The sequence below is a fragment of the Strigops habroptila genome, chromosome 3 (genome assembly GCF_004027225.2).
Source record: "Strigops habroptila isolate Jane chromosome 3, bStrHab1.2.pri, whole genome shotgun sequence".
Classification (NCBI taxonomy): Eukaryota; Metazoa; Chordata; class Aves; order Psittaciformes; family Psittacidae; genus Strigops; species Strigops habroptila.
The window spans coordinates 19,548,121-19,560,267 of record NC_044279.2 but is presented as its reverse complement, the minus strand read 5'-3'; the positions used below and the strand labels follow the sequence as shown (position 1 = coordinate 19,560,267).

General features: G+C 35.5%; 1 protein-coding gene across 5 annotated transcripts in view; it reads left to right on the top strand.

Moving 5' to 3' along the window:
• Positions 1 to 12,147, top strand: part of BRD1 (bromodomain containing 1) — a 70,025-nt gene that overhangs the window by 41,410 nt on the left and 16,468 nt on the right. For 3 of the 5 annotated variants that reach the window (XM_030480878.1, XM_030480877.1, XM_030480879.1), the window contains one exon: positions 1,385 to 1,873. In XM_030480878.1, coding sequence (XP_030336738.1) covers positions 1,385 to 1,873 — 489 coding nt within the window. Of the gene's footprint in view, positions 1 to 1,384; positions 1,874 to 11,508; positions 11,770 to 12,147 lie in introns of all 5 variants that reach the window. The other 2 variants (XR_003990742.1, XM_030480880.1) reach the window with 2 other exon arrangements.

Below are 12,147 nucleotides of genomic sequence, written 5' to 3'. Positions count from 1 at the left end.
CATTCTAAATGCCTTCCTGAAATATTATTTACCAATTCTAACACTTGTGTGCCTTCAAAAGATGTGAACATAGTTCATACTTTATTTTAACAATATTTTTTTAGTAGGAACTATGCTATTGTTTGATTAGACCTTAAACAATGGGCAGAGATTTTTCTGCTCTTAGTCATTGATTTCAAGTAAGCATTGCTGAGCCAAAACCAAAGCGATACAGAGGTAATACTTAATCCACTACAGATATAGGGCTTCAGCCCTTGGGATTTTTACACCTTTTTTTTTCATGTGGCATAGAAAAACTAACTAAATTTTAAAATTTTATGTGATGGCATAAATATTACATTGGTCTCATAAAGTTACTTTAGGATAAGCATTTTCTTTATTATTAATTTATATTTTAGAAGGTTCTTTTGGAAGCTAGAAAGAAGGTTGTAACATCTTTTTGGGTTGGTAATTATGGGTTAGGAAGCCCTTTAACTTGTATTGGGGAATGCTGCAACAGTAGAATGTTTATTTGCTCTCCCATCACTTTTGATGGAAAACTGAAACAAGTTTTATGTACTCACAGTTATATCTCCATTGTCTTTTCCCAGCATAGATATCCTGGAATTGACCGGGAAATGATCATGTTAAAAAAAAAAAGAAAAGGGGGGAGAGGGAGAGTATGAAGAAATAATGGTAGAGGGTGGTTTTTCTGACTTCTCCTATCAAGTCTGCATTGTCAAGTGTGTATTTGCCAACTAGTGGCTAGTCAAGCTGCAAGACTTTGGGGGGGGTGGGTTTTTTCATCCTCTTTTTTTAATTTGTTTTTGATAGATAAAGCATTAGCCAGGACTGTAGAACAGCTTTCCAAGTCTTGTCTTTCTGGAGATTTTATGATGCATTTTAGCTCATTCTCGTAGATCAGGTTACAAATAAGGGGAGGAGGGGGCTTATGCTTATCTGAAAAATTTGTCTTAGGCAGGTAAGGTGAATATCGATAAGGTGAAATAGATAAAAATGTATATTAAAATGTACTTGAATGGCAGTATAATTGCATTTAACAGATAACCATCCACAACCCCAGCTTTTTAAAAAAAAATAGATTTCCTAGTTTTTAGTGAATGAAACTAACATAACTGCATGAGAAGTAAAAAGTATTTATCCAGGTGTAAACTCTTAACACCAACTATAAACACGTACTTTTCTATCCCTGTTACATTCCCAGTATAAAAGTAGAAACTACTAACTAGGACAGATTGTTGCTAGACAAGGTTTGTTTTTAAAATGTTATGCTTTGTTTCCAAACAACAATTTATTTGGTGGGCTGCACATTTATAGTGAGTTTTATAATAGACTTTATAACTACAGGTTTTCAAAAATCACACTCTATTTATAATTTTTTCAGGAGATAAATCTCCCCCTAAACTTGAACCATCAGATGCATTACCTCTTCCTTCAAACTTGGAGACTAATTCAGAACCACCAACCCTCAAACCAGTAGAACTCAATCCAGAGCAGAGTAAGCTTTACAAAAGAGTAAAATTTGATAATGAATTATATAGCACTTCCATTCAGAAAGAAATAAATGGACACACTCCAGAACACTTACTTGACAGTAATCTCAATGAGTCGACTGTTTCTGCTGTAGCTGAGTCATCAACTGATGTAAACAGACGTACATCCATTCTCTTCTGCAAATCGAAAAGTATAAGCCCCCAAAAGTCTGCAAAGAACACTGAAACCCAGCCAACTTCTCCACAGCTAGGGACCAAAACCTTTTTGTCTGTAGTCCTTCCAAGGTTGGAGACACTTCTGCACCCAAGGAAAAGATCAAGGAGTGCATGTGGAGATTCTGAGGTTGATGATGAGTCCCCTGTAAAGCGCTTGGATACAGGTAAATGTTACAAAACTTACTTGAATGGATGCCTCTCAAAATTTAACATACCTGTTAATATTTTGACATCATTGTAAATCTTCACATTCTAGCACCTGAGCAGCTTTTCCTCATAGCTGAGTAGTTACAGTTCAGAAAATTACTGATTACTTTTTGTTGGCCCTATACAATTAGATTTAGTGAACCAAGTTGTACTTTTTCATAGTTTTCACTTAAACTGTGAAATCTTCCATTTACATGTATGGGTAGGTGATTTTTTTTCTTAAGGTGCTATTTCCTTTTGTTGAAACCATAGGAAAGGTGAATCAGCTGCTTTTTGGAAATGCCCTGTTAAATTACATGGAAACTCCATATATGGTGCCAAAACTAGAACTCTTGTAAGGAGGAACATGGAAAATACTTGTTCCATGCCTGACTTCATTTTGCTGTAGCGTTGCTCCAAGCATATTTTCTCATTATGAAATTGATGACTGTGTACAAGGTGCTTTGTATACCATGTATTTTATGGAAGTGTTAAATTCCAAGAGTATAATGACATTTCCTGCATTTCTTTGGTTTTTACTCTGTGCATTTTTAAATAAAGTTGAAATATACAAGTGTGAGATTATGCTCTTAATGAGACTTCTCTGAAGAACATTAAAAAAATGTTATCTTGATACATTGCTGCAGTGTAGCTGAAGACATTAATTACACCTTTTCTTAGCAAACCATAGTTCTTTTTATTGGAGAAGTTTGAATAAAACCCTCTTTGAGGAAGAGCAGCACCATACGGAAACTACTTAAGTATATTTCCTTAACGTTATCCATGGCCATTGCTATGACTTTTATATTACCTTTGAAATAAATACTCTGGTTCATTGTCATGTTGATAACCCATCTGCAGGTGTGAAAAGAGCATGTGGGTTTTTGTGTCTTTGAATGAAAGATAAAGGAATTTAAATTGTGAAGATGTGCTCCAAAAGCTGTTTGTGGGTTTTGTGGTGGTTTTTGTGGTCTGGGTAAGAAGGGGGTGGGTTGGTTGGTTGGTTTAGGTTTATTTTGTTTGGTTGGGCTTTTTAGTTTGGTTTGGTTTATTTTTTGTTTGCTTGTTTGAGTTTTTTTTTTTTAGTGATCAAGTGAGGAGGAAAATTATTCTAATGCTGGAATCGTAGAGTAAGAAAATGATAAGTAAGATTTGGGGGGTGTGTGGGGGTGCCTTTATTGTAGAATTTGTTCAGGTTGGAAAGGACCTTAAGATATCTAGTTCCACCCCCCTGCCATGGGCATGGTCAGTGTTGGGATTGGTCCTCTTCAACATCTTTTGTCAGTGACATGGACAGTGGCATTGAGTATACCCTCAGCAAGCTTGCTGATGACTTTATTTTGTTTCTTTCGCCTATTTGGAAATCCCCAGTTTCCATTCCTTTTCATAACAGCTTGGAAAGAGCACGTGGATTTGATCTGGTGCTTTAGTTCTGAAGTAGGAATCATATGAATGTAGTGTGATGATAGAAAAGAGTTAATCTTCATTAATGATATGAAAAGCTCTGATATTCCAGTTTGCCAGTCTTTATTTAGATAATTTCATTCTGTACTTTTATACAGGTTGCATTTTATCACACACAGTGTGAATCATTTTGTGCTAGATCACACGAGGAATTAGTACTAATTCCTTGAAATTTTTATCTTAAACATTATGAATTGTTTCTTTGGGGAAAAAGTGTTTTATTATACAGGAAAACTGACTTTTTGACAAAACTCCAAAAAACAAAACACCAAATTTCTGAATACGTTTAAAATCTGTCATTTTCTTCTTTTTCTCTCTGTGGGGTTGGTGTATATGGGTCAAATACACTTTTGATTATCTTCAGAAAACAAAAAAAAAACCCCAAACTAAAGTATTATGGATAGTTTCTTCTAATTTTAGTACTCCCTGCATTTTAGAATTTCAAGGGTTTTGTTTTGTGGTGTTTTTCTAATATGTAGGAATAAAATCCAAGAAGTTAAAAGAATTTGTTTTAATTAAAATTCTGTAGCCTCTTCCTGATGGCAATTAAGATGTGCACAGAATTGAATTTATATAGAACTAATACTTAAGGGGCATTTGTATTTGTGTGTTCAGAAGAGGCTCTGTATGTGAATTGGAATGTTTTAGCCAAATTAAATTAATCTGAAAGTGTTCTAGTTATTCTTTGATAATACATGGGGGTTTAGGCATATATGGTTCATACAGATGTGTTAGCTTATAAAGCTTATTCCCATGATTCTTTTTCCATTTGCAAGCAGACATTTTGCTTTCACATCGGAGATTTTATTTTGCGTGTTATTTTCAGACTTGTTCAAGCAATTTGAGCTCAAGCAATTTGCAGTTGGCAGCTATTTTGAGCTACAATTCAGCAGGAAATCAGCACAAACCTCAGACGCTTTCCAAGATTTAGAACCGGTTGAATCGTTTTGCTTTTGCATATGCAAGCTGGTGTCAATTCACACAGACATCTGTATTGCGAGAAAAATAAATCAAATTATGTATGCAGTAATATATTTTTTTCCATTTGGCTATTTTCAGAAAAATTTAATTTCATTCTGCTGGTGAAAAAAAGAAGTTTTTATTCAAAATAATTCAGCAGACATGAGCTTTTCCCTCCAAAGCAGTACCATGATGGAAAAGGCATGCTTCAGGCTTCTTAGATGTGTTCTTGTGAGTTAGCAGCTTCATGCGCAATCACTATAGTTGAAAATGAATTATTGTTGCAGTTTTCTTTGACTTGTATGAATACTAAATGTTGTCAATTCTAATGGATACGGGAAAAAATAATAAGAATTTTGCTTAATAGAGAAAGCACTGAAATTTTAGAGTGATCAAGAGCTGCACTGTTACATGTTTTCTCTTCCTTACGTATTCATAACCAGTGTGGGGGTTTTGCTGTTACTCAGGGATGCCTGGTTGCTTTGTCCCTCACCTTACTCAGTCTCCTCAGTGTTTCCCCCTTTCATGTCACTCATATGTCTTCTTATATGAAGAAGTTCAAAGGAAGACTCTAAAGCTTACCTAGAGAAGTAAAAACCACACCTAGTGGTCTGATATTTCATTGTTCTCATAGAGTGCCTTTTATTATACTCTCTTGAATTACATTTGAGGTTGGTGTGCTCGCCAGTTAAGTTTCAAGAAATAAACATATGTGATCCATTGACACACTACTTTGTAAGTATGGTGTCCCATATTTCAATTGGTTATTGAAATACTAGGGGTTGGTTTGGGGGTTTTTGGTGGGGTTTTTTTGTTTGGTTGGTTTTTTTCTTCTTTGATTGTTGTTGTTAGTTGGTTTTTTGGGTGGAGGATTTTTTTGGAGGTGAGGAGGGGGGAGGAGGGTTGGTGGGTTTTTTTGTTCGGGGTTTTTTTTCTCCAGAAATAAGGGACTGTGGCACAACATGACTTAACCTTCTAGAGGACAGAAAGCAGTTCACTTTAACCTCCCTTTATATGTGAATCTTTGCTTAAAACATATGAAGCAGTAGTGTAATGTAACCTTAATTTTTAATTTCATAGTGTTCTACTGCATTATCACCTAGATATATAGCACATCTTTCTCCATAGTTGTGGCGTGGAAACTGACAACTACATAGTGGAGGCAATGTGTTTAAAAATTTCCTCTACATACTTCGTGCATGTTTGTATCTTGCTTTCGCATTGTATGGTATCTAGGAATTACAAAAAGAAGACAGGTTGTTTTTACTTAAGAAATTTTGGTCACATCAGAGATTGATGTATGATTCTTGAAGTTCAGGCATGCCAAATCTGAACTGCAACAAGTTCAATGACCTTTTCAAAATATCTATTACGTACTTACTCTGCTCTTTTGTTACAGAGATTAATCCTTTTTGTCAGGAAAGTAGTCAGTGCAATTACTACATCTGAGAAAAATGAAACTGATTAATGGATAAAAGGTAGATGTTATCAACCACCTAAAATTTTACCTCTGTCAGTTGTGTATAGGCAAGATAAACTCCTGGAACAAATTACTGTTTTAAGACACCTTTCGAGCATTGTAAAATGCTAAATTAGGTTCAGATTAAATGTTCATGTTGTTCTTGGTTTTACTGGTCACTTCGGACTTTCGTAAACTTATGAAATTTCCTGTGTTGGTACCTTGTAACAAAAAAATTCAGTGAAACATCATTTACTTAGTGTTCTCCTTGGTTCCAGCTACACAGATTTTCTTAAGGCACTGAAACAGATGTAAACAAGTACTTAACACACGAATCACTGAATTAGAGTATTTAACACAGTAGAAAGCACCATTTTTTGGGTGGGGTGAATGAATTTATAATTTCTTAATATATTTTGTGCATGCAGTTGTAAATATACAACAAACCCATATTAAATCTCTTAGTAAGTGTTGGGCTGACTTTGTTTCTGCCTCATCACAACAAAATGTTTGACAGCAGTTAAGAATTGTCTGCAAGTAACCTGCATATGAATTCCAGTTGCATTTTGTATGATGTAATATTGTAGCAATGACCCCTTTTATTTGGTGGAATAAGGATAGAGATTATGTCTGGGGTAAAATGGAACATGGGTTAGTTTTTTGAATTCATCAGTACTTGATTTCTCATAAATCTTTGTCTTTCTGAAGCACAGGGCAGTCGGATTAGAAATCAGGCTTCATATGTGCAGCATTCTAGAAACTGTTGTTTCTGTTTGGGTTTTTTGTGTGTGTTTTTGGGTTTCTGTTTCCTGTAAAATCTGATGTGAAATTTAGTTACTTAAGCACTTAGTGATGTCCAAAAATGGCAGCTGCCTGCCTTCAGGAAATTTGAAAACATAGAACTTTTAAGGTGTATATGGACAAGCATTGGAGATGGTGAAGGCCTAAAAGGAATTATCCCTGGCTAATTAAATTTGTCAGTGTTAGAGACACAGGGACTCCAGGAACTTGACTGCTGAGTTGCCAGATAAAACCAGGCTGTACAGTAGCCTGTAAGTACCAAAGAGGCTGAGAAAGTGGAGTTTGATTAGAACACTACCAAAATTACTGGGGAGGGATGTTAGTGCTTTTTTGCTTGGTTTTGACAAGGTTGGTTTGTTGTTTTTGATGATAGGCCATTAAGAAACTTTGACCATTTGCTAAGAAAACAAATTAAGGAGAGAAAGTTGAAAAAACGTGAATGCTGCATTTCTTTCTTTGCATTTGGCCTACTCAAGCTTCAGACAGGAATTCTGGCAGCTCTACTAAAATTTTTGCCAATTTAATTTCTGAAAAAAGTCTTGAGAAATAGGAGAGGATTTTTGTAATATATGCAGAATAAAATAAGTGTGAAAGGCAGAAAGTGGGGGAAGGAAGCTACTTTATACCAGTCAGCATTTGCAGTGACATCTAAGAGAATAAAGGTTCCTTTTGGGTTTATTTCATCTAAAGAACCATAGGATTAACTTCTTCACCATTAAAAATCCTTTGCATATTTCTTGGTTTTTATTATTACTATAGAGGGAATTTTGAGCAACATAATTGAGAATGGTGGAGCTTGGTGAAGTACTAGATAAATGGAGGGTTTGTCCTTTTTCAAGGCTTCTGAAGTGTGTGCACGCGTAAGTTTTAATATGCATCAGTATTTTAGAAATTTTTGCTGGGTATTAAACCTCTTCCTTCTTTTGGAAGTACTATGTTTTGGGCTGGCTTTAAGATAATTAATTATTAGCACTCAACTTATAGTTGCTGTGTGTTCTAAGATCAGTACAACTCAATTTTCTGTAATAATAACAATATATTTCTAGATGCCCTTCTGTTTTTCTTGATATGTAGGAATTGTGGAGCCTTTTACTGTATTCTGGCATTTCTTTTTTTTTTTTTTTTTTTTTTTTTGAATGCTTAGCTCATTTCTTGGCCCAGGTTTGGCTTTCTAAAAAATAAAATGTCAGAGTCCCCTGTTTGCTTCATCTCTGACATTTATCACTAATTCTTCTGTGTGGTACATATGGTAAACAGAACTGTGGGATTTACTGAGTGTATTTAAAAAAAGCAGTGAATTTGGAGATCCACGCTATGCTTATAAATTAAGAACACACTTGCCATTGTGTTGGGACTGAGTATAGATGAGCTACCTTCAAATTCACAGGCTTAGCTATCATGAAGACCCATGTAATCCGGTACGTAAGGTACCAAGGTTGGTCAAATCACCCTTATGTTTGCCTGGTTTGTAACATCATAGAACCATAGAAGAGTTTGGGTTGGAAGGGACCTTTAAAGGTCATCTAGTACAACCCCCACATAATCATCTGCAGATCTGATTTAAGAGATGGATGATCATAAAAATGATCCAGTGACTCCAATGCTAACTTTAGGCACTGAACCTGGCAATCAAAAGCGCAGGTGACGTAGTGCTCATTCTGCTATGAGTAGATGAGAATAGATTATGTAGTTACATGCGTAGAGGGAGGTCCTCCATAAAGAGTAACTATAGTAGTATATACTCTTTTACTGTATCATACATGCAGTCCAGTATTTTGGGAAATTTAACAGCTTTCTTCTGTTTTCTCCATTGTAGTAGTTTCTTCAGTTTGCGTAGAGGAAGTGTACATGTTAAGGTGTCCCATATAAAGAAACATGTATTACTCAAGAATAGGTAAAATACTTGAAACAAAGTTGCTTTTATTTTGTTGCCACCTAAACAGTGTTCATTGGTCATGCTGCCACATGGACTATCAGGCCATGCTATCCTAACATGGTAACACTCCCCCTGCTTTCATTTTCCTTTCCTGCTTTTTTTCCTTTTTTCTTCCTTTTCTTTTCCCTTTTCCCCTCCCTCCCAAGCTATAATAATACAGCTCTCAGAAATTATTTTCTAACAGCATGTAATTGGAAAAAAAATGGAGACAAAAGCAGATTCTAAGGACTCATTTTTTTTTGTTGAAGATAAAAGTATTTTAGGTCTGAAGGGATAAAAAAAAACCCCTTTGCACATTCATCTGATTAGCCATGAAAATGTGAATATGAAAGTCAGCCTTATTTTAACTGTGTTCAGTGCTGCCTAAAAGTAGCAAAGCTGGGCTAGTGTTTAATAGCCCTTGATTATCTTCATTTGGCAACACTTCAAGCACTGGGAGGTTGACTGCATGAGCAGTGAAACATCTTGTTTTGCCTTTCGTTGAATCCAGAAAGATAAGATTGTAACCACTGTTAATTTTTGCTAGGCTGGTATAAATCTGTCGTGTGATGTTACAGTCTCTTCAAAGGATTCAGATTGTGCACTTCCTCAAGTACAGTGCAAGCTATCATAGAAGGAGGCTGTTCCATGGCTGTAGTGAGAACTGGATCTTTTATACTGAATTACTTGAAGTTTTTGTCTCCCATATGAAACACCTCTCATGAAGGGTCTGGAAAATTTGGTCCAAAATGCAGCTGTGTAACTTCATTAAGTAACTTGCTAATTCAAGGACTTGCAGTTTACTGTGCTGTCCTGAATGTCGTCTCAACAGTGGCAGATCTCTGGTAAACATTTCTGCCTTAATCTTTCTTTCAGCTGGCAACTTCAGTTTCCATTTCTGTTCCCTGTCCTAGAATGAGGCACAAATAAGAAACCAGTTTTTCTAAATAGCTGTAAAAGGCAAATAAATGGTAAATTATTTGTTTCCTTTTTCACAAAGTAGGATTGCTGACGTGTTTATATGAAAGAGCTCTGAAGTTCACCTGTCCATCTGTTTCCTTTTCTTTCGGATACCATGCCCAGTACCTGTGTTCTCACAGATATGGGGAAACTAAAAAAAAAAAGTTAGTTTCATTTAGGAAATGGAGTAGCCTGTGTTTGTAGGGCCTGCTGGGCTGCTTTGAAAGACTACTTGGTACTAGGGTTTTGATGCAGTAATAGATAATTATGCTTTTTCATTATATAAGTTGAGAACAAGAACAATCTTTACTGATTTTTTAATAACTCATTAAATTTTCTTTCTTTTAATTTATATCAGGTTTTGGTAGGTGAGAAAATAGACATCTTCAAATCGAAAATGTAAAAGTATTTTTTCTAAAGGATCTTTACTGCTTGCGTTATTGCATGATTTAGAAAAAATGTTTGGAAAAACAGTAGTCTTTGACAAGATAATTAGAAATAATGGTCCGAAGTATTACTAACATTCTGTAGTAATTATATTGCTTGGATCCTCAATAACACCACTGATCTGTGTGTGATTCAGGCATGTGAGTCTTGTATTTTACAATCCCCTGTGTGTGGTTTACATGTCATAAATCATATAAACTAGAGCTGGCTGAAGAATTCGGTTTGTAAAGCTAGTTTTAAATTCCTCAGGTTTGTGCTGGCACTTTTTAATGGCATTTTCTACTATTCTACTATTGTCATTAGTCTTTTCTATACCACTTGGACAGCTGATGCTCTCTGGAAGAAGTTGTAAAACATTTTTTGTGGGGATTTTTTGGGAAATATTTCTGCTTGTATGCACTTTTTTCCCTTCATATTTTTCTGGAATATTTTCAAACTTCTCCACTAGTATTGCCTCCCACTTGTATGTTTTAAAATGTCTCAAACTATTGTCCTGCAATACAGTGATCCTATTGTTGGAGTGCACAGAGCAACGGACTATCCTTATCTTGTGGAAGCTGTAGTTATTACATGTTAATTAGTTTTTCATTCTGTTGTACAATTCAGATTCAGCTGTTTTAACAGACTCTCATCTCATTATCCAGAGACACTTCTTATTCTCAAATTTCAAAGAAAATTAATAGTTACGGGATGAATTCTTAAGTATTCTTCTGAAATATATCAAGCTGACTATTTGGTGAGCCACCAAACTGTGTTCATTATGTGTTACTTTAACCAACAAAGATGAAATTTCTCTTTTTAGTATCTTAAAAGCTGATGCTGTTTAGCATGTAGGTGCCACGTCGTGGGCTCGCACTGACTTTTCTTTGCTATCTTTGGCCATGACCAAATTTTGAACAGGCTTTAAAAGCTTTATTTCCAAGGGAACTCTTCACACCAAGCTTTATGACTAACTGCCTCCCGTTTTGTCTCCATATTGAAGACTGTTTTAAGAACTGTAAACTTTGATGTGCTCAGATATTCATCTGTGTATTCTGAAAAGAAGGTTTGTGTCTAGTATTCTTACTGCACTCCAGAATTTACTGTTAGAAGTAGACATTTATAGGGCTATGGTAAGGTTCACTTTCTAAAAACTTGCAGATGCCTTCCTATTGCTGCAATATGCCCATTTTCAAGGTTTGTGTATTTAAGAATACATTTACTTCTGATTATTTATTACCTTAAAGTATTCCTTTATCCTGTCTGCGCATACTTGTATATATAAATCCTCTTAAATTAGGTTCATCCTCCTCCTTACTCTTACTGGAGGGATTTTCAGATACATTGCAAAACTGTGTTCTTGATGCATATCATGCCCGTGGAGGTTGTATTCTATACTTTCAATGACTTGCATATATTCTCCTTTTCAAGAAAGAGGGCTGAATCAAAGTGAAACTTTTAATCGGCTTTTGCCCCTTTTGAAACTTTTGCTGAGTACTAGTGTTAGAATACATGGAACACTTGTGTCATTCTCACTGTCTCTGGACACTGCTGTAAAGGATGGCTTATTGATTTGAAAGCTCTGTTTCCTTTCAGAGAGACTTAATGGCTTTTTCACTGTCTTCCAGGTTCTCATATTAACTAATATCATGCTGGGTATTTATCTCTTTGGATCCTAATTATTTTCTGTTATCCTCAACATGGAGTGGAATTCAATTAAGTGATCATTTTGGAACGCAGAAAGACAATTACATTTGAAGTAATTATTTTGGATCATGTTGGAGACACCAGCCATCCTTAAAACAAAACAAAAAAATATGAACACTGTTGGAGGAAGTCTTTGACATATATGAAACTATGCTCTTCATTCAATATATTGCCCCATTTCCGTAAGTTATAAAGTTGTACATGTTGTAGTATATGTGACAAATTGGTCGCAGATTTTTACAAGTCCCAGTGTTCTTACTCCGAGAACTTGCTCTGTGGGAGCAAATTAGTCAAGAATGTTCCATCTCCATCCTCTTCCCTTCCCCAAAAAGCAGTTTAATCTTCCTTGGAGAAGTAAAGCGTACAAAAAATGTTTTACCTATTTTTGTGCATTTATGTAGTTTTAATAAATTACACTTTATATATATTGTAATGAAGACTAACATTACTGGTGCTGGGTAAGTGCACAAGTCAGGACTTGGTTAGTCCTTGCTTGGAAAAATCAACCTAACAAGTGTTACATGAGTGCTGGTGCGCTGTGTGCAGTCATTTTTGAATGC